The 24,110-nt window shown below is 31.3% G+C and overlaps 6 protein-coding genes across 8 annotated transcripts in view; 3 read left to right on the top strand and 3 right to left on the bottom strand.

Moving 5' to 3' along the window:
• Window positions 1–3,584, top strand: part of LOC139090928 (phospholipid-transporting ATPase VD) — a 47,102-nt gene extending 43,518 nt beyond the window's left edge. Inside the window, exon 12 of the mRNA XM_070640817.1 lies at window positions 149–3,584. Within this exon, the coding sequence (XP_070496918.1) occupies window positions 149–191 (43 nt within the window). The 3' untranslated portion in view covers window positions 192–3,584. The remainder of the gene's footprint in view (window positions 1–148) is intronic.
• Window positions 2,069–2,539, bottom strand: LOC139091113 (translin-associated protein X-like). The gene has a single exon (XM_070641056.1). It carries the CDS (start codon window positions 2,537–2,539, stop codon window positions 2,069–2,071), a length of 471 nt encoding a protein of 156 aa, XP_070497157.1.
• Window positions 3,585–4,126: 542 nt separating the features above from the next.
• Window positions 4,127–5,227, bottom strand: LOC139090927 (translin-associated protein X-like). Its single transcript, XM_070640816.1, has 2 exons — window positions 4,882–5,227; window positions 4,127–4,817 (listed from the first exon to the last, which is right to left on the bottom strand). Exons 1-2 carry the CDS (start codon window positions 5,103–5,105, stop codon window positions 4,223–4,225), a joined length of 819 nt encoding a protein of 272 aa, XP_070496917.1. The 5' UTR covers window positions 5,106–5,227; the 3' UTR covers window positions 4,127–4,222.
• Window positions 5,228–7,641: 2,414 nt separating this feature from the next.
• Window positions 7,642–11,133, top strand: LOC139090993 (protein spaetzle 5-like). Its single transcript, XM_070640912.1, has 4 exons — window positions 7,642–7,837; window positions 7,900–8,294; window positions 9,587–10,278; window positions 10,342–11,133. Exons 1-3 carry the CDS (start codon window positions 7,787–7,789, stop codon window positions 9,768–9,770), a joined length of 630 nt encoding a protein of 209 aa, XP_070497013.1. The 5' UTR covers window positions 7,642–7,786; the 3' UTR covers window positions 9,771–10,278; window positions 10,342–11,133.
• A 1,707-nt stretch (window positions 11,134–12,840) lies between these two features.
• LOC139091081 (uncharacterized) lies at window positions 12,841–19,209 on the top strand. Of its 3 annotated transcripts, none has more exons than XR_011544485.1 (7): window positions 12,841–12,999; window positions 13,106–13,494; window positions 15,244–15,472; window positions 18,058–18,226; window positions 18,286–18,464; window positions 18,531–18,704; window positions 18,987–19,209. XR_011544485.1 is itself a non-coding variant. In XM_070641020.1 (4 exons), the coding sequence occupies exons 1-4, from the start codon at window positions 18,179–18,181 to the stop codon at window positions 19,162–19,164; spliced, it is 579 nt and encodes a 192-aa protein (XP_070497121.1). In that variant the 5' UTR covers window positions 18,003–18,178; the 3' UTR covers window positions 19,165–19,209. The 3 variants fall into 3 exon arrangements, 1 of the variants encoding a protein (XP_070497121.1); XR_011544484.1 differs by having other exon boundaries at window positions 15,244–15,512; XM_070641020.1 differs by lacking the exons at window positions 12,841–12,999; window positions 13,106–13,494; window positions 15,244–15,472 and having other exon boundaries at window positions 18,003–18,226.
• A 38-nt stretch (window positions 19,210–19,247) lies between these two features.
• On the bottom strand, window positions 19,248–24,046 carry LOC139091079 (myb-like protein A). The gene is made up of 2 exons (XM_070641019.1): window positions 23,921–24,046; window positions 19,248–23,720 (listed from the first exon to the last, which is right to left on the bottom strand). The coding sequence occupies exon 2, from the start codon at window positions 23,615–23,617 to the stop codon at window positions 22,184–22,186; it is 1,434 nt and encodes a 477-aa protein (XP_070497120.1). The 5' UTR covers window positions 23,618–23,720; window positions 23,921–24,046; the 3' UTR covers window positions 19,248–22,183.
• Window positions 24,047–24,110: the final 64 nt, after the last annotated feature.

Raw genomic sequence — 24,110 nt, 5'->3', positions numbered from 1 at the left:
TTTGCAAAGCAAAACTTACTTTATTGTGCAAATTTTATGATTATTAGGTGCTTGATCTATCTTGTTTAATATTCATGCATATTTATAATTTCCCTGAGCTCATTAGCATCTTAATTAATCACAACTTTTAATTTTTATTAATCCACAGAATTACAAACAATCAGGACGAGACTTTAAAAACAATCAGCTGAGTTGCATGGATGACAATAGTATTGTAAAAAAAAATCGTAAGGATATCAAGGCACACAAATCTACTTTAATTTATTTAAAGACAAATGGATGTTAATGAAAAAGAATGAATAAGGATAATAATGATGTTATTGTTGTGTAATGTTTAAGGATTGAAAGATGTCAATTTATTACGTCACTCAGGGGTGAACAAAATAAAACAAAAACAAAATATATCAAAGTGATTGCAACTAATATGAAGAAAAATTAAGAGTTATAGGATATAATTCAAGGAACTGAAAATTTCATATCACAAATGACTTTTTGACTTTAAATATTAACGATTTTTTGGAATTTAAAAAATTAACGGTTTTCAAAAATTCAAATAAATTTTGAATTTTCAAAAACCGATCTTTTGAATTTCAATAAACCGTTAAATATTTGGAATTTTGAATAAGAAATGAATAATGTCCTTGAAATATTTTTGTTAAGTAGTTGGAAACAAACGTTTTGCATTTTAAAAGAAAGGAAAGAAAAATTGTGACATGAATGCTCTTGTAAGAATTTTTGCGACTAGATTTCAAGATTTTTACAGCTTTGATATCAATATTCACAATAATAATTCGATCAGTTTTCTAGCAAAATTTTTACAAGGGACAAAATATAAATAATAGTGACAGAAATCATACTATAATTAATATATCCTCAAGATACAAAAATATTAATTGCCGCACTTTTTTGCCATAAATTATGAGAAATATATCCATAATGGATGAAAAAAAAAATATCGAAGATTTTTAGACTGCTTTCTTACCTTAAAAAAGAATGTTTTTGGATGCTTTGACATAAAATGTAAAAAAATTATGGAAAGCTTCAATATCAAGAAAAAATACAAAAAATAAATCATATACATTAAGATAAAAATTATATGGTTATCATAAAGCCTCAAGAAATAGTTCTATAGCAGCGTAGTGGCCTTTTATAAGTCAAAGAAATAAAAAAAATATTTTGTGCATGAAGCATTAAACGATATGAGAGAAGAATGAGAATATGATATAGAATTTTTGCAAATTGTCTGTGATATAAATAATCCCTTAATCGATCACAAAAATGGAAAAACTTTTTTCAAACTCCAAATTTAATTTAATTTTGAAACTTGCAAGCAGCACGTAAAGTTGAAGTTCAAAAGTTTTCATTTCTATTTGCGTTATTTGACAATTTCTAGAGACTTTTTTTTTTTAAATTTAGATGAATGCTTAATTGTTAATTGTTGCGTGATATTCCATCTTACATCCTCTTAGTTCATTACCATAATGTTTAATCAAATTAAATTGACACGGGAACTGACGTCTATTACGTTTGACTTTAATAAAACAATTGATTGATTGATAACGTGATGAGCGGAACTGATCAGCGGCTTTTAATTGAGTACTATTTACGTTTCTAGCTTTAAGAGAACGAGAAGAGAATCGAGACAGGCATGAGCTTCATTTGTGACTTGCTTAAATCTCAGATTAGGATTAACTTAAATCTTAAGATTAAAATAAATCCTTGGATTAAAACATCAGATCTGATCAATAAGGACAATAAAACATCAGTTCCTAGCATAGCTATCATTTGCCAACGTCTTCAGTGTCAATTTTTTGATTTGAACGAAATTTCTCCTTGCCAAAAAAGAAATAAATTTAGTTTAATGTCTCTTTATCCTATAAAAATAGTAATAAAATGTTGAGAATATTATCTAAAAATTAGGATCAATCATTAGGTACAGCATAAAATAAAAGTTATTTTCTCCTTTTTAGTCATTTGGAAAATGAAAATGTATTTTTTTTATTAATATTAAAATTATTAGGGTTGAAATCCTTTAATTCGCATTTGCATCAATTTAAATCAATATATTTTAATAGAATCCTTCATCGATATCGCCGGTGAAGTCACACTTAATGTCCAACGATGGAAACTTAGCACCTTCTGTACTACGGCCTATTAATTGGTGGCAAACTTGCTCAACCTTGAGCGTTGATGCCTTCATTGTTTGTATCTTTTGAGAAAAATTTCGATCTTGATTTGGGATAGATCCAATGCCAAGGAAATGAGCATAAATGTCTTGTAGAAATTTGCAGGCTTTGAAACAGTTGTCAGTTTCTCCGGATCCTAAAGAATTAATGCAATATCGCATTATTTCTCCTGTATTGTCAGCAAATCCAAGCATATATTCTGCAGGTGCCAAATGTAAAGATATTTCTGATTCTGATTCATCATCTTTGTATTTGAAACGTTCTTGAATGACGTTCCAATCTGAGCACTGCTTATCAGACAGAAATTCGTAGAATGTCAAGGCCTCAATAAACTCTTGAAGTGTTAAAAGCATTTTTATGAATCAAAAGAGCTTAAATATTGTATTGTCATCGAAGATACACATGAAAATAAATGTGCATCATAAGAGAAGCAATAGAAGTGGTTGAAGATTTGACATGGATAAAGAGAGAGAACCCCATGAGGCACAATGTGGAAAGTCCTAAGAAATGGGCGAAATCAGTCAACACGGTGCCATAAGGGCAGTTTTGCAATACGGCGACATACCGATGCCTACCGAGCACAGTGTGCAGTTGGGAAAGCATGATATGATAAATGTGGTAAAGACTGCTTAAATCATATCTGATCGCACAAACTATTCATGGCATCAAAGTGGCAATTTTTATGCTAACTGCCAGTAAGGTTGCAATGTGGCTGCCACCTGACTGCCATGAAAAGCTTGTGCCGATCAGCATACCTAATTTATTTAAATTAAACAAGATCTTCTCATTAAAGCTTAAAATATAGTAAAGATTAGTTTCGTCTGTTTGTTAGATGCTTCAGTTTCAGAAGTGACAAATTAATGATAAATCTAATAAATGCCTAGCATTAATCATTGAGTTCTAATTTACTTAAAACTGTTACTGTATGTTAGCCTTTTGAAATTGGACTGTATTTTCCGATCGGCACAAATTATTCATGACAGCCAAGTGACTATGGAGACATTAAGAGTTCAAGTAGCAATTTTCATGCTAATTGCCATAAAAATTGCTATTTGGATGATATGTGGCTGCCATGAAAGACTTGTGCCGATCGGGATTCTTTTATTAATGAGAACTTTTGTTAGGCAATATCACTTAAGTCACTAATAAGGAGTTTAAAAGAATTGAAAATGTTATTTTCTGTCATAAATCGTTAAATAAATTTATAATCACGAATTAAAAATTTAAAATATTTCTTAATTATACTTTTTGATGGCAAAAAAAAATTATCAAATTTCAAGTAATAACTACGCTTATCTCTTTTAATACTTATTGGCATGTAACATTAAAAAATTTGTCAATGCATCGAGTAAGGTTCTGAAATTTTCAATAATTAATCTCTTTCCACCATCTTTAATCTCGAAGAAATGAAAAATCTTAAATTATAAAATAATTAATTAATTAAAATATCAGTCATTATTTGTTTGTAACTTATGAATGATTTAGACATTGAAATAAAAAAATGATGAAAGGAAAAACGAAGGAAAATGTTGTTTAATTACTTATTGTATCCATTCCTAACAGGTAAAGATTATGCTCCTATGAGCAACTCAGTAATCAGTTCTAAGCCAAGCTAAGGTAAACCTTGAATCCAAAAGTCCTGGATCCAATCCGAGGTCACGTCTAATTTTCGAAGCTCTTATTCCATTTCATCGTTCCAGTTATGAAGTTCGATTCTTGTGTTGGGTGCAGTTTTGAGGTCTATGGCACATAATGTGTCTAAACTGTTAGGTATACAAGGATATACTCTAGTATCTGGATGACTTTCTTTACGAAATCTCGTGCACATGAATTGTAACTAGGGTACATACGGTCTTATGACATACTCGTGTCTTTGCAGAGCTTGCAAGTGCTTTGAATCCCACTATAAACTGTAGGTCTAAAGGTTGTGGTGCAACAGATTTGGAAAATGAAAAAGTTTTTCTTTATTCATATAAAATTCCTTAGGATTTAAATCCTTTAATTCACATTTGCATCAAATTAAAACAGTATATATTTTAATAGAATCCTTCATCGAGATCGTCAGGGACGTCCAACTTAATGTCCAACGATGGAAACTTAGCACCTTCTGTACCACGTACTTTTAATTGATGGCAAACATGCTCAGCCTTGAGCGTTGACATCTTCATTGTTTGTATCTTTTGAGAAAAATCTCGTCCATGATTTGGGACAGATCCAATGCTGAGGAAATGAGCATAAATGTCTTGTAGAAATTTGCAGGCTTTAAAACAGTTGTCAGTTTCTCCTGATCCTAAAGAATTAATGCAATATCGCATTATTTCTCCTGTATTGTCAGCAAATCCAAGCATATATTCTGCAGGTGCCAAATGTAAAGATATTTCTGATTCTGATTCATCATCTTTGTATTTGAAACGTTCTTGAATGACGTTCCAATCTGAGCACTGCTTATCAGAAAGAAATTCGTAGAATGTCAAGGCCTCAATAAACTCTTGAAGTGCTGGTGAAATAGCACGCATGTACTGGAATATTTCATGTCCTACTAATTCTTTTGCAATTGCTGCAAAATTTGAAATTATAACTTTATCCAGCCGCTCTTTTGCTTCTGTAAGTACAGATTCTTTGTTATTTTTTCTGAAAAATAAAATTGTGTTTTTGTATTAGATCCAGTAAGATTAGAAAATTGTAATTAAGTTACCTTGCGTCAATGTTGTGTAGAAGGAAGATGATTCTTTTGGATTCAATTGTAATATCACGACTTAGTTTGACCAACTTTTCATGCCGGTCATGTTTATTGTCTAATTCTTTACGATAAATCAGAAAATTCTGAATTACTGGATTATTTGAGTTAGCCTGTTCACTATCATCCTCAATTCTTCTTTTTTCGCGAAAGTTCTTATTTCTTTGACCACGGAACGCCATAATAACTTAATTTAACTTATTTTTTACCAAAAAATACGAAATCAACTTCGTTTGTTTTTGTTGGAATCTGATTGCAATAAAAACCTCTATAATTTGGAATGAATCTAGCACGGAAGCTTAAAGCTCGGAAAGTATCATTTTAAAATTTTCAATGCAATTTCCGAATCATGAAAGATATCAGACGTACAAAGCAAGATCCAGGAGAATATATAAGTCTAAATCACTGCACCATTATAAAAATTAGATCCAGTAAATTTTAAATGACTTCCCAATAAATTTATAAACGTTTCTAAGTATTCTGCCGCCTCGTAGTCGTTATCCCAACGTGACGATTTAGCAAACACCAGAAAGTCTTCGAAGGAATTTAATTCCATATTTTATTCAATGTCAATTTTGTTTTCATTTTTCAGTCTGCCTTATCAAACTGCAATATTTTTCCAATGTCAAATAAACATGCAATAAAGGTCACTTCCTTTATTACTTCTAACACGCTGATGCATTCATTGAATTTAATCATAGTAGATCAATCAGACTGATCAGATCAAACATAATGAGGATGAAGTTATTAATTTTTGTGGTGCTTCTGTCATCGGCTATAGCTGATAAATTTTGTGAAAATTATGGATGTGAAGATTATCCTGATTATCCTTTAGAAACGTTAAATCGGTTAGAATTATGGAAGTATAAATTTCCGGAGCAAAAGTTTGACGAACAAATAAGACACAAAAGGAATGATCAAGATGCAAATGAGTTCCTGATTGAGACGAAGCTGTGTGCATCCAGAATAAAATTTATAAGACCAAGATTATTAGATGATATTCAAAATAGACAAAAAGTGATCGTAAATCATGGAAACTTTACTCAATTTATGAGAATGGAGGAATGTATCAGTCAAAATTTTCCATGCACTTGGGACATTTATCCAAACACTGTAGAATCATTTTGCCGTCAAAATTACATGGAAATTAATTTATGGGCACTCAATGATCAAAACAGTAGCTTAGTGATGAACAATTTTAAAGTCCCATCCTCGTGTGATTGCGTAATGACAAAGAAAAGTTTCCTACAAGGCGTGCGTAAATCATTACTCGAACGTCCTTGACGCAATATCACCAATGGTAATAAATTGACGCAATCAGATGATGACACATAGCAAAAAATCCATATGGACATTAACAAAAGTTATCAATGATAAGATGAAAGAGAGCGGGAGATTCTCCCAACACATCGGAGACTGTGATATGTGTAACAATATTGAGGTGGAAGTTTTGTGAATCATTGCGGATGACCTGGATTGTATTAACAATTTAGAGATAAGATGGGATTTTAACCCGAATAGCACATGGCGGCAAAAAAGACGAAATCCGTCTTTAGGTAGACGTCACGGCGCCGCTACGTCATTTGCACGTCGCGCCGCACTTTTTTCGACGTAGCGTCAACGTGACGGCAACGCTGTGCTATTCGGGTAAGTTTAAATAAATTTATATCAGAGGTCGAAGCCGACTTGAGTTCGCTATATTTCGCGAAGAACCGATTGAAATGTGTATGAAATGTTATACTTCACAATTGTCAGCAGAAAAAAAATCCATACAAATTTTAATCAGTTTTTAACGATCTGGAACTAACTCTTACTAAACCCTAATCTACAAAGAGCATACTCTGAGTATACTCGCTTTTGTAAGCACCTAACTCTTAGTATGTAAGGGAAAGTCGATTTCGACGTCTGATTTATAAGACCGTATTTTGATTTAAACAAATACCTACTAGGTTCAAATTTTAATTCTTATTTGTTTTAATTAAATCCTAGGATTAAAAATAATTTAACCTTAAAATAAATTTGCTATATTATTTTTAGCTTAAACAGCCTTAATCATTCCTTCCTTTTCAATGAATGAATGATGAGTGAAAACTGAATGAACTTTTAGTTAAATCCACTTTAAACAGACAGCCAGATTTGTTTGTTTGACCACAAAATTCAGTGGCGAGCAACATTTTTTGTGTCGCGACACACCTTGGTGGTAAGGTTAGACCGAACGCGAGTGCGGTTCATGGCATTTCCCGTAAATTTCGGCGAAACACAGGTTGTCCACCACTGCCTTTATCCTTCTTTTGTGTATCGCCTTAATTCTATGTTACAGCAAATATCTTACTGTAGACCACGAGCGGCACAACATTGTCACTATGACACAGCTACGTAACTGTTTTCAATACATGAATGACATCCAAGCAATCCATTCCTATTGAACGTTACCAAATGTTATACATCAACTAAGATATTTCATCTATCGAGAAGATCCGTCCAATTACATGCAGTATGTCACAAGAGCACACTTCTCATACTCTCATCAAGTTTTTCTTGCTCTTCCACTTGTAATGTAAATGTATATTTTGGTTCATTCACAAAATAGTCAACACATGAAAATTTTTACAGTAAAGCTTTGATTTCTTTTTTATATTTTTTTACTTTTATTGCCTCTCACTCTCGGAAATCGACCACTGAGTCAGATGTTTTTGTCAGTTGTCAGTATACGGTCGATATGAATACATCATATTTGTCGTTATCGTTTTTGTGATTATCATCTAGCTAGGCAAAATAACTTTATAATTATATATTGTATTTTTTTTCGTGATTTTTTATTACCGGTAGTTAGACGTGCTTTTTAGTAAATTATGTTCGTAGAATGAGAACGTTATTGTTAAGTTTGCTGTTTTTATCAGCACTATTTTCCTGTGTAAGGCTTGATTATTACTTTTTCCTATGACGTATAATAAATTTTCCATATTTTTATTTAAGAACGCAATAATCTGTAACTTTACATATGAGGAACAAATGTCAAATTATCCCGAAAAGCTGATTAATTCAATAGCTGCAGAGAAAAAAGTTCTTTTAAAATTATCAACAAAACCACAACGATCAAAAGCTTTTGTATGTGATGATGGTGATGATGATGGCTATAAACATTTTGAACCGACAATACATTCAGTTTTAGTTTCATCACGTTTTGGATCGTCGGCAAAAGAAGTAAATCCGTTAAATGACTCATCGGAAGCAAATGATCAAACGGAACCGCTTTGTGAATCGACAAGATCGAGAATATTTCCTCAAACTTTACGTAATTTACAGAATAAAATGGTTATTGTTGTCAATCATGGAAAGTTGCACCAAGAAGTAACGATAGAAACATGCAGGTAAATTGAGAGAGGTGAAAACCGCATATTTAATGAGAAATCGTGTCATTCGTACCTCCTTTTCTCTTTTTTTTTTTTTGATTCAATATAATTATTATTTAACTCATTTCTGCATAACAATTGCGCTTCTATACTCACTCAGTTAGACTTTAAATGGTGACGGAAAGTAAAAGTTCCGATTGTATAATGAAGATCGTGGCGGTAATCTTTGAACGTTTTTATGAAATTCAAATCTGGATCTTTCTGGAGTGATTTACATTAATGGTTATTTGATTGTGATGTCTATTTCGATGGGTCGTTAAGCAGATTATAGGCAGAAAATTTTATTAGGGGAACCAAATCGATTTTTATTAAATGGCGAATTTTAAGTTAAACGAATTTGGAATTCTTGAATGTGATCCGTACCCTTAAATGCCCCTTCCTCTCCCTGGCTACGCGCCTGTCGTTAAATTATGAAGGTGTGAAACACATGTTAATTCTTTGTTTTTGTAATATGGTGAAATGAATTTCTGATTTTTGATCGACGACATTTGTGGACGACCCCTAATGTGAACTATCGTCAGAAGTTATCTTCAAGTGATATGTCGCAAAAGATCGACAACGTTTTGCAAGAAAATAATGAATTAAAATTTGTACTCCGTCCCAAAATTGTAACCTCCTCTCGCCCCCTCTCCCTCCCTCCGTAAGCGTTACATGTTTTCGAGAAAATATGATGAAAGATGGAGGAAAATCCCGAAATCTTCATCTACTTAGTTACACATTTCTTATGAATAATTCAATCATTTTGTTATAATTAAAAAAAAAAATTATGAGATTTTAGTAGGCAATATACTACCTGTTAAAAGTTTGAGTAATCATACGCAAACCAGAGTTCGAAGTTGACTCGAATTTTTCATACAAAATCTGAGTCGATTTTGAGTTATGACAAAGCGCACATGGAGAAATCCATACAAATCAGTGTTGTCTAAACTTTTTTGTGTCACGGCACATCTTTATGCTAAGCCACGGCCAAAACCGCATACGGTTGCATGATATTTCGGAAAAAATTTGGCGCCACCCCTATCAGACAATCCATACTGATCTAATTGAGCATACTCATGAATATAATTGAACATACTTAATTCTGTGAGCATACTCAAAAGCATGCTCCTTGCCTATTCATGCACATTAGTATGCCGCGACACACAGTTTGAACAACACCGATATAGATCACCATCTGCACTAATTATCATAAAAACTTCATCCAGCTCCTAAACACCTGTTGACATTTTCTCTATTTTTTATCATTTCAGTAATGCAGATCAGCCATGCATGTTCGACATAAACTTTCCTATCAACGTTATGACAAAATGTAAACAAAAATATCTAATACACACAGTTAAAGTTTTAAATGAAAATAATCAAACTATTGTCGATGAAAGCGTATACGTACCATCAGGTTGTGAATGTCGATTTAAATATAAGTCACTAAACTGAGTAGAACTGATTTAAATTTTCCGTATTTCATTCATAAACAAAATTCCTACTCTAGAAGGGGTTAATTTATTTATTTATTTTGCAAATTTTTATAGTAAGCTTTTTTTGATGAAAACTCGTGTATGTCTAAGACTGCACAGATTGTGAGAAAAAAAGGCAAATCTCTTGACTTGTATAGCAAAAAATACATGTGAATAATGGAAAAACCCGAGTAAAAATGTTCGGACTACAATATAAAAGATATTGTTGTGTGTTATTTATATTAATATAAAACTTTTTTTTTTATATTTCTGAGAGGTTTAAAGTAAGTTTTACTCATGAGATAGTCTGTTAGTCGAACAAAATAACTTGAGCACAACACATCAATTCTTTTTATTTTTTTTTTTTTGAGAGGGAAGATAAACATACAAAAAAATAATTAAAAAAAATTTCTAATCAAATTACATAAATGCATAAATCGAATATGTTGTCAACACTTTTATGCTACAGCATGCTGTCAGTATTAATTGTAAGTTAATTAAAAATCATAGCTTCATATCAAAATTCTAATTAATTTTTCTTAATTGTTTAGAAATCTGTGAATCTTGCGACAATACCAGATAATAACAATCTCAGTTCATCGGAAGAGGAAAAATCAGAATGTCCCGAGATATCATTTAAATTTGGACATAAAGACAGTAGCAGTGATGATTATGAGACAACGCAACTATGTCAATCAAATAAGAAACAAATAAATCCAAATGATTTAGCACGAGAACGAGGATATGATGTTGAAGATGATGTACGATTTTCACAATTAATAGAAGTTGATGTGTGTGAGAATGTCGGTAAACCGTGTAGCCACATATTTCCATATAAAAAGACAATGTGTAAACAAAAGTATATGAAAATTCAATTAAAAGTTGTGAACAAGGAGGATAAGATGAGTGTTTATGAAGACTTTGAAATTCCAAGCAACTGTGAATGTGTATTTTTGTACTCTAAATTACCCGATATTGGATCTCTTAAACAATTAAATTAAGACTAATTTAAATTTATTATTATTTAATCACCACTCGTTAAGTTTATGTTAAGCACATTAATAATAAAAAAACAATATTACGATAAGATTTTTTTACAACAGAGGAAGTTGAAAAAATGAAAAAAAAAGTTGTAAATTATTTTTATTGCTACTAATGCGATTCATGTTGACTAAAGTGGAAGTGTGTGGATTTCCCTGCAAATATCCAGATTATCAAGGTCGATAAGCAACTTGACCATAGATTTCATTGCTTAATAGTGGTAATTTAGACCTTCATTTTGGATATGACCCCGGATTAATTAGAAACTGCATGATCGCCTTAGACAGTGCCTTGCCTTTACCCCTCAAATTACTGCAATGAATTTTTCCGCTTCCTAAGTTGACAAATCTATAACAACACGAAAGGATCCAAACTAACGACGCACTTCGATCCTGATCGTCGAAAGCATTTCAAAACCATTAACAAACCATTCATTCCATTCCAAGTATGACAATCAAGGCTGCAATCGTTCAACCACTTAGCAAGCAACATCAACACTTGAATGAAATTTGACAAGTCTTCAACAATCCAAGGATTATCAAATTTCAATCATAAAGGATAACATAAGAAAGTTTCAAGACGTCTTGAATTCCATCTTTTTTGATTGTAAATCCCCGTACAGACGAATCAGTTAATTTAATATTTACTTAAGTGATTTGGGGTTTTTCTGAATTATTATATAAAGACAATTCTTAAATCATTTCCCGGAGATGTCTAATAAAATGAAGGGCATGATACTTAAAAGATGAAGTCAATGATCGTTGATCCGAACTCATCGTGTTCTTAGGACTCTGCTAAGTCACTGTATTAATGGAAAGACTCGAAGTTCTCTGGTGACATCGTAAGTACTGATTTTGATCCATTTTTACGACGATTCGCCGCATTGTGCCGATCAGGTAAGATATTGATTAATTAAGATTCATAGTTTTTCTATAGCATGAAAATTTAAAGCATACCATTCAGGAGGGTGGCATATCCAGGGGTGTTTTGTCTCAAAAACTCTAAAATTTAAGATTTTTGGCCAAATTGGAGAATTTAAGAACAAAAATAAACAACCCCTTGGATACGCTAATAAGGGTAATAAATTGTGTGCACGCGTTGTTTTCAAACGACTTGATCAAGGATGATCAAAGAACTGGAGAAATGAAATCCTTTTGTATGTTTCGTAACCTCAAAAATAATCATATTATTTGATGCTAAACTTCATATTCCCACCAAGGACGTAAATTTTTATGTTTAATTTAACTGATAATTCTATCAGTAAATTTTCCCTCTTGACTATCACCAATCCATGATTATTCTTGGATTATTCCTAATCCAAAATTCGGTCTACGTGAGAAATTCTTTAAATCCTCAATTTATGCAAAATGCTCATGACTGTGCAAAAATCTTTAAATGACCTGACACTCCCTAAATCTTGATTATCCTGATTTTCATTCACAAAGTCGTAGAATAAGTTGAGAATGAGCATCGATAAACTAAATTATAATTTGTTCCGTCAGCACTCGAATATTTCAATGAAACCTTCAACGCAACAACTGTTTTTAATTAATTGAGAAATACTTATTGTTGTACAAAAACAGGTATATTGAGTAACTTATTGTGTAGCAAGTAGAATTCAAAATGATCCTATATAGTAAGCAGTGACAATTAAGAATAATTGAGAATTTTGCATGTCGTAATTTACGTAGATTCATTCACAATAAGGAACAAAAATTTACGTCACTTACTCATAACGTGAGACACGTGTTGCTAAATCTTTTATATCCCCGAATGCCAGAATCTAAAAAGATAAAAGTCAATCCTGCATTTTATTTGCCTACTTAAGAATCCATTTACACGATATGTGCGAAAAATAACAAAAATTTCTGTTCCTTAATGCCTTATTCGATATTTTTCTCTCAATTTTGAAGCTTGGATATACAATTTTTCAGTACACATGCTGATAAGACTACGTTGTTGATCAAATAGGAATCGATTGTATAAATAATGTATATTAAAAGATCTGTTATCTCAGTTTTCATCTGATATTGTACCAAACAAGTAATTTTAAGGAGCAGAAGTGAATAAAAGTTAGTTCCAATAAAAAATAATCCAAAAAGTGATGAAATTAGACTTAAGTAATGGACTCTAGAATTTTTATTCCAATTATTTTAGCCAATCTTATCGTAAGTATGCAAAGAATTCTTAAAAGCTTTCAGCACCAGTTGTTTGTGCACTGGGGAACTAAAAAGCAATTAATTTATATCCAATAACATATTCTTCCCCTCATAGAATGACATTGCAAGTATTTCCTGTAATTTCCAATATATAGAATACCTTCCAACATATCCATCTGGTGAGGAATTAGAAAGATTAGATCTCGAACTTGAAAATCATACTAACACAACACGATTCCATGATAGTTTTAGTTGTGAAGATGATACATATTATCCACATCGTCTTGTGACGACGACGACAACAACAACAACGACAAAAGCTACCACGACAGAACATCCGATAGAGGATAGTCTAGAAAGTCATGAGTACGAGGATATAGAGACCTCATGTGAAGTTAGACGTAGAACAATTCAGCCAAAAGCACTCAATAATATTTATAATAAATTAATTAAAGTCGTTAATACTGAAAGTTTCGTTCAAAGCATTCATATAGAGGAATGTTTGTAAGTATTCTGTTTAATTCTCATAAATCCCATCCGTCATCAATATGTGATTCATGTAGGAAAAATAATTAATTACACGAGTTATTTTTTCTAAAATAATCAGCTTGCGTAAAAAAATCCATGAATTTATGTGATGTCAACAACTCATGGAATTCGCATCCTCAAAGTAATAATCTTGACTTCCCCAATGTAATTTGATAATTCTCTATTTTTCTAGAAAATAACAAACTTTCTAATCTTGTACATGAAGTACAGCATTATCAGTAATTTCCAGAGAATCTCACTTTACTTGACTGCTTGATTCACTTCTTTAAATCCAACAGAGAAAGCGGGGAATGTCCTGAACATTTGAGATTTTGAAAAAACTACCGAGAAGTTTCTAAGAAATCCGTATGATTCCGTTTTCGGTTTTTTGCTTTTTATATGCTTCGGGGATAAACTTCCTTGTTAGTCATTCACGTGCTTACTTTGTTTTCTTTTCAATGGCAGACTTGTTCTGATTTTCATTCAATGTTTAATGTTGTTTACTTCAAGATTACTTTGGAAATGTTTGTGATGAAGAAAAATTAGATTATTAGATCGTACACAAGCTGATTTTTTTTATTCTTTTGGGGACATGATAGTCTTGATAAATGTTAGCTTATATCTGTGCCGGTGTTGCATAATCAAAGACACTTGTTGCTATGGCAAATTTCCTTGCAGTTATATGTCGTTAGTAAACAATTGTACAAATGTAGGTCACTCTAGCGACAGAATTTATCAGAATTGTATTGTATTGCACAAAGAAGATTAAGATTGCACATACATTGTTTGATATCCTCAAAAGGACAAGGCAAGGACAAGGTCTGTGGTTGAATTGAGGGCTACGCCAACATCTGGGATGGTTCATGGAGGTATTTGAGATTCATGGCACACTTTGGTAATAAGCTTTAATCGTACCCGCGTCAAACGGTTCACGGCATTTATATCGCGGAACTATGTGTTCTTAAAATCCCGGTCTCGATAAGATTTTCGGGACCGGGATTGAAATTCTCGAGAATTCCCGATCCCGATCCCCATAGCAAGAAAGCATACGCGGAACACAGTTAAGACAACACTGATATCTAATCAATGAATCAAGTAATTACCGCTTAAACTAGAATTATTTGGTTCACATTTGAAGAACAGTTTGTTTAGTGCCGCAATCAAATAATCACCTGTTTTATAAATAAAAATTAGCACTTAGAGATGATCTCAAACTTGTTTGAGCATCTAATCCCGAGTTGAATATTCGCTTAATTGCATTTAAATTATGCGAAGCTTTGCAAAGAACATTAATCAAATTTCCATTGACTATATCCGTACAGTCAATGGTTTACTTATTATTCTCGAAAATTTCATCCATGACGTCAATATCAGTTCGTTCGCAAATGACGCATATTAGGAATTGATGTTATTATAACATCCCTTTATCCTGCACTTACATAAAATTCACAATAACTTTACAAGCTCTAACCTACAAAGACCATGCTCACAAAAGTGAGCATACTCAGAATATGCTCTCTGTCTATTAGGGAAGGATCCTAAATTGCTTGACATCATATATGAAAATTCCCAAAAATCGATTATGTAAATTAAATAATATCTCGTGTTATTAACCTTTAGATTTCATATGCAAATCATTATAAACACATTCTAAACTTGTTGATCAGCTTTTATAGCAACAGCAGACAGATGTTAATGTATGTTTATCATTTTTTTTTCTGTTAGGAATACCAAAGAACCATGCAATCATGGAGTTGTTCCAACACAAAGAGATAGAAAATACATTTGTCGACAAAAGTTTGTTAAAATAACACTAAAAGCTCTTAGCGAGACAAATGCAGTTGTCGACGACTTCTTTTATTATCCATCTCATTGTGTCTGTGAACTTGTGACTGTGAAAAAGAAAACAAGAAAGCCGAAACCGACGAAAAGGTGCTTCTTTGTTTAGGAAATAGTAATTAATTTAAATAATCTTTTAATAAAATGTTATAGATGTATATAAACTTGATGCTGTGTTGTTTACTTTTCCATAGAATATTTTATGATAATATTTACTCAGTATTGTTAATTACTTTACATCATCTTCAGTCATCTTCTATTTTTATCAACATTAAGATGCTGATAAATGTTAAGTCTTAAAATAAATCTTCACATTTTTGACTATATCGTCTTTTGTGTCCAAGTCCATCCATATTTGCTTCTTAAAACTTCAATGATCTATGAACTTGGGAAAATTCTTAATTTAAAGTTCGTGTTATTTTTAAGAATTGTTTCCTTAGTTCCGTCTATTTTTACGTATGACAACAGCTGAGGCAAATTATCGCACTATTGAAGATTCAGTTAGGCTCATAAAAACACTTTCGAACCAGTATTCATTCAATTCAGTGTTGTTTTATGGCTTCATATTTGTAATAAGAGAAAACTGTGTCAGATTAGCGTTATAAAATGTGCATCTAAGCAGGTTGTCTCCCGAATAGCATATCGTGATCGGTATGATACCGATGCGTCGCTATATGAACTTAGAGATGTGGGGTTTTCCTGCTAGCAAATTGATGATGGATTTCGACCCACCCACGAGTGGATAAAAGCTCGTAAGAACTAGTACACTGAACATAACTTTGTCATTAACTACTTATAACATATAGTTGTACACTCGGGATTTTTAAGGTGAAAAATGCGGATCGTCGCATTGTGCAACTCGGGAATATTTTTTCTTATAATCAAATGATCAATAATAATTACCCAGGTTAGGAATCAGGAAAATATATGAGAGTCGTCCAAGTGTGATGTCTATTCAAAAATTTCTTTCAATGACCACTTCTTTCACAAAATTTTTTAGACTAAGCTGTTCAATTTCCAAGTATGATAAGCTTACTGGCTAGTACATACCCTTGTAGGCGTTAGTGTAGTCACTGTCTTCGCTAGATTTGTCTAAACCAAGACATAATTCTAGTGGACACCATTAGTTGCACATTATTGCTTCGTCAAACTTTCTACACATATAACTCGTGCAACAACCCTGATATGTCATTTATGGAACATTCAACTAGACGTTCAGTTTATAATCTTTGACCAGAATAGACTAGTAGTATGTATTTCTCCTTTGAATAGAGAAGAGCAAGTTTCTTATAAATATAATCGAGGCAAGTGTCACAACGCGGTGCTTAATTACTTTTATTAGTAACAAATTAAGGGAATTCCAATCTTCTTTTGCATCATTGTACATGAAAAATTGTTAGAATCATTAGGATTCTTGACAGAATTTCAATTAAAATTGATTAAATTCACTGCTTAACAAAACGTGATTCTAAATCCCTTCGAACACGTTGAAAGGTAAGAATCTATTGGCACACATTTATCCTAAATAAACCATCTGAAGATACTCACAACGACAAATAAATGATAATTTGTGTCCATTTGAGTTCTCATTCGACTGACCTATACATCTTTAAAATATACTCAAATATATTGTTTGTTATCAATTCGAGTATTGGCAGTGTTGACAACTGGTTGTATGTTTGAGTAACAAACAATTTATTTTAAAATATCCCTTTGGTTTTAAATCAAAGTTTGTAAGAGTTAGATTGTTCTAAAGGTTTGTATCTAGTTTTATAAGTGTGTCCTAAATTGAGATTCTGATCGAGTAGTTCCTGGGATGTCTTGACAGTAAGATCTAGACAAACAGAATCTATATTTAGTTTGTTAAAGTGCTTAAGGAAGTGGTGGACATTTTTTATTTTTTGTTGCACACTTGGTGAGAGACCTCTACCAAAACCGCACACGGTATGAGGTTCATGACATTTTCAAATGATTTTGGTGTTCCAATAATGTGCGGCGGCACATAGAGACAAAACCTGTCACAGCTTGGTTTGTAAGAAAAAACCATACCATAATTATCAAGATTTTGTACGGTTTTTGCCTGTCACAGGAGCCTGTTTTGCAACTATAAAATAGGATGCGCCCCACTAGCTTAAGAATTCGAACTAAATAGGATTTGATCAAAAAACCAACTTTTGTCTAAGTCAGCTGACTTTTAGCCAAGATTTTGTTGATCAGGTTAAATGCAACCATCTTAATGATCCAAAGTCACTTAAACAAAAGCAAAAATTCAGAGAATTTCATCACTAATTTAGCAACTCTGAGTCTCTATAGTACGTTTATGAATTTTTGACTCTGTCTACTTAATCGCAAATTTTTCATTGTCACGTGTATGCGAACTATCAATTCGATTCATGATTGGAGAAATATTATAAAAAAAAATTGTTTATTTCTTCTCATTTCATCTCTCTCAGATTCTTCTTGTGACATGTTTCATTGAAAATACAACTCAATGGAGCATTGACGATCAACAAGACCTTATTTTTCTCAAGAGAATAAGGAAATTTTTTGATGAGAATTATTCTCAATTTTTCAATACAAAAATGCAAATGCCATGAAGTTTAATGTTTGTTTACATGTATTTTACTGTACTTACTGACTTGAAATATTAAAGAATTTGAGTTCTTATCACTACTTGATGTGCTTCTCTTTTAATTTCAGTATTCATCGACCAGATTTCAAATGGAATAGAAGTTAAATTGTGTCGCTGAGAAGGAAAAAGATCAAAAATTATTAAATACGTCGTTGCTTGTGCTTATTAATTTTTATAATTTGAAGAAGGATGTCTAAGCTTATACAAATTATATTAGTAATTGCTGTGATAACAGTTGTATGTATTTAAGATTCCCAAAAAAGAAAAGCAGGAATTAAAAAAGATTAAATTTTTAGGCAGACGCCATTCAGTGTAACTTTGTGTACAAAGAATCTGATGTAGTCATACCAACAAGTGACATAGTTTGGCCAAATGATCCAAATCGATTTAAGCCACCGCCTAAAAAATATGAAGAGACTAAAAATGAGCCATTCGAATGTGATGATCCTGCCTTGGATGAATTTAGTGAAATTAGGTGAGACATTTTGTCATTAAAAATTTCAATTTTTTTTTTAATCTCTTCCTTATAATAATTTTTAAGTGTGGGCAACGTAAGTGTAAATAATAGAAATACAAGTGAAGATGACGGCTTTGTACTAGTGGAAGAAATGTGTCATTCAAGTCGAAAGACAATTCAGCCTAAAGAACTTAATAATATTAATAATCAAAAGAGGAAAATTGCTGTTGTTCAATCCATTACAATCGAAGAATGCGTGTAAGTATTCTAAGCTGATATGTAGCATATCCTGTCTTGCCTTCTAATGGATTTTATACTAGTTGGCATTAAATTGCAGCTGTTAATTAATGTTGCAGATGTAGGTAGATTCATTTTGCAGCTGCTAATTACAGCTGTTATGCAAGCAAGCTGTGTTTACAGCTGCAAAATAAAGCTGTTAAATGAGATATGTGTGGTTATAATTTACAGCTGTGATTCGTATCTGTAATTTAATTTTTAAATTAAATCATAACATAAAAATAATTTATTTCCCAATTTTAGAAATCCAAAATCGTCTTGTACATCTGAAGCAGTTCCGGATAACAAACGAGTGATATGTGTTCAGAAGCATTTGATTATAAGGTTAACGGTTGACGATCGCAATAAAAAGATTGAAGAACCTTTCTATTATCCTTCAGCGTGTATTTGTGCTACATATATGAAGAAAAGTGACTTATAATAAGAGAAAATAAGACAATAAGTAAACTCGATTTTCACAAAAACATTTATTTCTCTATATTTTTTTACTTATGCTGTTAATAAGACTTTTTCAAAAAGAGAAAAAATATTTTTGTTTATATGTAGGTATAAAGGTCATTCCATCAACAGTACCAAAAAAAAACATTACATTGAGTTATAGAAATTAAGATTTTTAAGATATAAATAAATGAATGTTTAATATAATAACATTCAAAAGCAATTTCTAAGGATTATCAATCAATTTCTTTTGTAATGCTACTTTATGACTTCCATTATCCTTCTGTTGTTCTGATAGAAAAATTCTTTCTTTTCTTTTTTGTAATAATTCGATTTGTAAAAAAACATTAAACACTAAAACAATTTCTTATCCTTGTGAACATTTTCATGTAAGTCTTGTGACGCATTCGGAATAGCAAATGCATGAGTAAGGCAACTAGTTACAAATAAAATTTGACAGCAGTCACGAATATCTAGAATTGTTATTAGTTTCTTATTATTTCATGGTAAATTTGTGTTTAGTGACCAAAGTGCTGTATAACATGCTGTCCAATATAGTATTGAACAGCATGAAGATGTTGTCAAATATGCTGCCTTTCATTAGTTATTTTGTTTAGTTGAATCGGATTCATATGAATGAATTTAAATCCAAGATTAATCCAAGGATTAAAAATTAAATCTAAGTCTAAAGTATGGTTCAGTCAAATACCGTAGGTCTGAATTTTAGAAACGCAGGCATGTAGTTTTGAGTTGTACCTTATAGTTCGTCCAATGCTACAGATCTCTGTTTTTTGACTGAAGACCTCCATTTTTGGACGAACCCTAGTTTAAAACACGGATTATAGATTCTTTGCTGTTGAACCTTAAGTCAACCTTAAGTAGTTTGAACGATAAGAACCCGAACAAGTACAGCTTTACTATTTAGTTTAGTTCAATGAAACTGGTCAGTTGCTTTTAAATGGTCACAAGAACCTTACATAAAAATCTACACAAGGACGATTCAGAGTAAAAATTATAATTATAATGGACGCAAGAAAGAGGACATTTAATCCAAAATCATAACTTTAAGAAGATCATGCACCAAAAAAATCTCTCAAACATGACGAAATAAAAAAGCATGATTATTATTTTTTTATGTATGTATATAAAAAAGTTTTTTTTTGCGAGACAAACATTAATTTATCACGGTTTGTTGTATTTAACGTCTTTTTTTCACTTTTTATCTATTTTCTAAGCATTCACTTTTGAATATTAAAATGCATTGCATTACAAATTACATTCTAAAGGGAGATGATTCACTTTTCGAAGTTATCAACACAACAATTTTTTACATCTAGGTAATTTGTCTTACGATAAAAGTATAAGTTATATGAATTTTTTAAATATTTTTTCTTCAATTTTTCATGTTCAAGATGCAAGCACCAAAAAGCAATTTCGTGGTGTGTAAAATTTTCATTGTGATAAATTTTTTAGTGTGAGCGTTTCTAAAAAGATCTTTGTGACTATAAATTACACATTTTTTTTTTGTTTTAAATATACTTTTAATTCTTGATAATGTCATGTGTCGATTTGTATTTATTTTAAATTTTCCGCTATTAAATTCTTTTCTTTTTTTGTAAAATAAATTTGCGTAAATATTTCCGATTTCTTTTTTTTTTCGTTGATTAATTTTAGAATTTTTACGCAATTATAAAATAAATATTCTGTTTTTTCGTGATTTTTGAATTTTTATCGTGAATCAATTGTCCTATTTTTTTTTTTTTTCTTCAAATTTCATCCTAAATATTTTAAGTTTTCCGCTATATTTGGACACCGAAAAATTAAATTTTATATTAAAAACGTGTTTATACAAATTGTTTAAATATTTAGCACAGTATTCAAATGGAGTAACTGATTATATTGAACGACATTTAATCATCTCCTTTTGTTCTATCAATGTAAATACAAAAGTTCATGCGACTGACATGAGAAATTATGATTATGAGAGCAATTTCTAAAATTATAAGATTGTTAGCGATTTTTGGCATAATTTGAAATTTTCTATTACATTTTAAATGCTTAACGATTTTCAAAAATTCAAAATTAGTTTGAAGATTTTTAAAAATTCTAATATAAATTTAACGGTTATCAAAAATTTAAATTTTGTTCAATATCGTTCAAAAATCCATTATTTTTAAAATAACGGTTATTCAAACTCAATCTAGTCAAATGACTTGAAAACTGCAGTCATTAAAAAGGAAATAATCAGTTTATCGCAACACGACAATCACATAAACTTGTGCATAATACATTGAAATAGAAAACGTCGACAAAACCATTTGTCTCAAAAATCCCTATTAAGTTTTCTTTGTTCCTTATCAGATAAAAGTGTCTTTGTTTATTGGCCATAGAGCCTTTTTTTCCAAAAAAGTTTCTTTTTATCGCATCACAAATTGTTTTCTTTTTTTTTGTATAAATATTCTCAATTTAACTTTTTTCACTTCTTATTCAATTCTTCGCAAATGATAAGAATGCTTGTTCTGTTCTCTAAATATCAATACCGTTTAACGATTTTCTTCATTAATTTTCTGTCATTAATTAATATTAATATTATTATTATATAAGTAGACAATATTTTTAATCATTTCACATGTTGTATTCGCAATAATATGGCAGTTTATGATAGAAAATAAGAATTTAGTGACATCTTGTTGCTATGTTTTTTTGTGCTAACTATATCGTAAAAATGGACGCGAATGAAATTATTAATTAAACCCCTGCATAATTTATCAAATATACGCGACAACGGTAATAAAAAAAGAACATATTTTTTATCAAAAAAACACAATTCGCCTGACTTCTTTCTATGAAGAAGAAGCTTTGTATTTACTGAGAAATACAATTAATTAGCAAATATATATTTTTTTATAATAAAATAATAATCGATCAAAATAAGTACGGAACACGGTTTGATAACAAAAAAAACAATGAATTGTCGTAAAAAATGCTTTAATTTGTTTTACCTATAAGTCGTCTGGTTCTTCACGACTACTTTTTCGGGATTTTAAAATTGATCGAATCTCTTCATTCTCAGATGAATGATTTTTCTTTAAAATTGGCTTAGGCTTCCTCTCATGTCCATAATGATGATCATTATCCAATTTTAAAATTGGCTTAATATATGGCTCGTGAGTATCATCAATGATCATATCCTTACAAAGTTCGGCTGCAGCCAAAATAACAGCCTCAGATATTGAAACATGTTTTGTTGTTGAATGATCACTTGAATGATCAGATGGTGTTAAACTAGGCTTCTTTAAAATCCCTTGAACGCCTGAATTTGGAGTTGTAAGACCGGATGAACGAGTTCCTGAGCTGCTATATCCCGTACTACTTTCATAACTTTTCTGTTTTAAAATGCCTTGATGATGAATTTCCTCACAACTATTTCTACGTCGATCATCTTTAACTAAACATCCTTTTTCACTCTCACTCGACGGCGAGTGACTTCTAAAACGACGCGAAGACTCATCCAATGAGCTTCTTTTCTTTAAGATACCTTGACGATGTGATGACGACGACGACGATGTTGATGCACGATTTGATTCAAAATTATCCTTTACATTTGGCGAAAATGTGACTAGAGACGGACTTTCCTTTCCAGAACTATCCTTTCGTTTTAATATTGAAACAATTTGATTCGAAGGCTGTGTTGGTGGATTTTCTTCACTCTTATGTCTACTTATAATTGCTGCATTTGCTGATGAGTGACCCTGAATTTGGAAATTTATGCGATTGCAGTTTGAAAAATGACTGTTGTTTGTAATGCGACGACGAGACTCAATTAATGATGAATCTGATTCGTATATCACAATCTCGTCATCTAACGATATATTTCTTTTACTTTGCCTATATCTTGACGACGATGATGATGGTTGCGAATGATGATCTGATGATGACGATGAGGAAGAATTATTTCGATATTTTGATCTACTTTTGACACCTTTTGAGCATGATGGAACAGGTGATGATAGATATTTATTACTCTTATCATCACTCTCAGTGTCAATGTCATAATTACGTCTCTGATGATTATTATTAATATTTATTGCTAATTGCCCATTTTCATTATCACGTATTATCTCATCATTATTGATAGCACTAGGTTTATTATTATTATTAATATTGTCATGAGTTGTAGTGGTGGAATTGGGAATACATTCATCATAATCATCGCAATGTTTATCAGTCAATAAATTCGTGGGTGTGGTAGGTTTTGAACTTGATGAACTTCCACAGGATATGAAGCCTGACGACGTTGAAATGTTCGAAACGGGAGATATGGCTGGAAAATTTAAATGTATTGACTCATAATCATCGTCGTAATCATCTGTGAATATTGTTTTTGAAGGTGTCTCAAGTATCTCATTATCAGATTCTTTGTCATTTGTTTCCATTTCCACTAATTAAATAGCTCTCTCTATCTCGCTTGCTTACACGATTTTAAAATTTTGTTGCAACAAAAATAATAAAATTAAATGAAAAAAAGTGAATAAAAATCTGAAAAAGATAAATTAAATGTTAAAATTAAATTTTCATGAGCTATTTTTCTTTGTTTGATGACGCGCTAGTGAAATTCTTTCTCTTCTGTGAGTTTATTGCCATTATTAATGGATAAAGAAATGAAAATTTCACAGAAAATTCACAAATATCACATTATAACGCATTGTTTAATCAAATTTACATTTTCCATTACTTACTTATCAGATCCAAAGTTCCATAGTTGTTTTAAACACGTTAAATGATCACTAAATCATTGTAAATATATAATTAATTTAAGATTTTATAATTTGTAAATTTTTTGCTCTTTATGTTTTTATTTCTTCTCGATTTGCCGTGATTTTTATCTTCGTGGGTTGCTATGTTATTTTCTATGCTGACCAACTGACC

The sequence above is a fragment of the Chironomus tepperi genome, unplaced genomic scaffold (assembly GCF_022539635.2).
Source record: "Chironomus tepperi strain 1889 unplaced genomic scaffold, CSIRO-AGI_Ctep_v1 contig_223, whole genome shotgun sequence".
NCBI classification, from domain to species: Eukaryota; Metazoa; Arthropoda; class Insecta; order Diptera; family Chironomidae; genus Chironomus; species Chironomus tepperi.
The sequence above is the reverse complement of the archived record's forward strand: the minus strand, read 5'-3'. Positions and strand labels throughout refer to the sequence as shown.

Coding starts and splice junctions, on each gene's coding strand:
- LOC139091079 (XM_070641019.1), bottom strand. CDS start 23,617: ATGGAAACAAATGACAAAGAATCTGATAATGAGATACTTGAGACACCT.
- LOC139091113 (XM_070641056.1), bottom strand. CDS start 2,539: ATGCTTTTAACACTTCAAGAGTTTATTGAGGCCTTGACATTCTACGAA.
- LOC139091081 (XM_070641020.1), top strand. CDS start 18,179: ATGTCTAAGCTTATACAAATTATATTAGTAATTGCTGTGATAACAGTT. Junction 18,227..18,285: donor TAATTGCTGTGATAACAGTT/GTATGTATTTAA, acceptor TTAAATTTTTAG/GCAGACGCCATTCAGTGTAA. Junction 18,705..18,986: donor ATTACAATCGAAGAATGCGT/GTAAGTATTCTA, acceptor TCCCAATTTTAG/AAATCCAAAATCGTCTTGTA.
- LOC139090927 (XM_070640816.1), bottom strand. CDS start 5,105: ATGGCGTTCCGTGGTCAAAGAAATAAGAACTTTCGCGAAAAAAGAAGA. Junction 4,818..4,881: donor CTACACAACATTGACGCAAG/GTAACTTAATTA, acceptor TTTATTTTTCAG/AAAAAATAACAAAGAATCTG.
- LOC139090993 (XM_070640912.1), top strand. CDS start 7,787: ATGAGAACGTTATTGTTAAGTTTGCTGTTTTTATCAGCACTATTTTCC. Junction 7,838..7,899: donor TATCAGCACTATTTTCCTGT/GTAAGGCTTGAT, acceptor TTTTTATTTAAG/AACGCAATAATCTGTAACTT. Junction 8,295..9,586: donor GTAACGATAGAAACATGCAG/GTAAATTGAGAG, acceptor TTATCATTTCAG/TAATGCAGATCAGCCATGCA.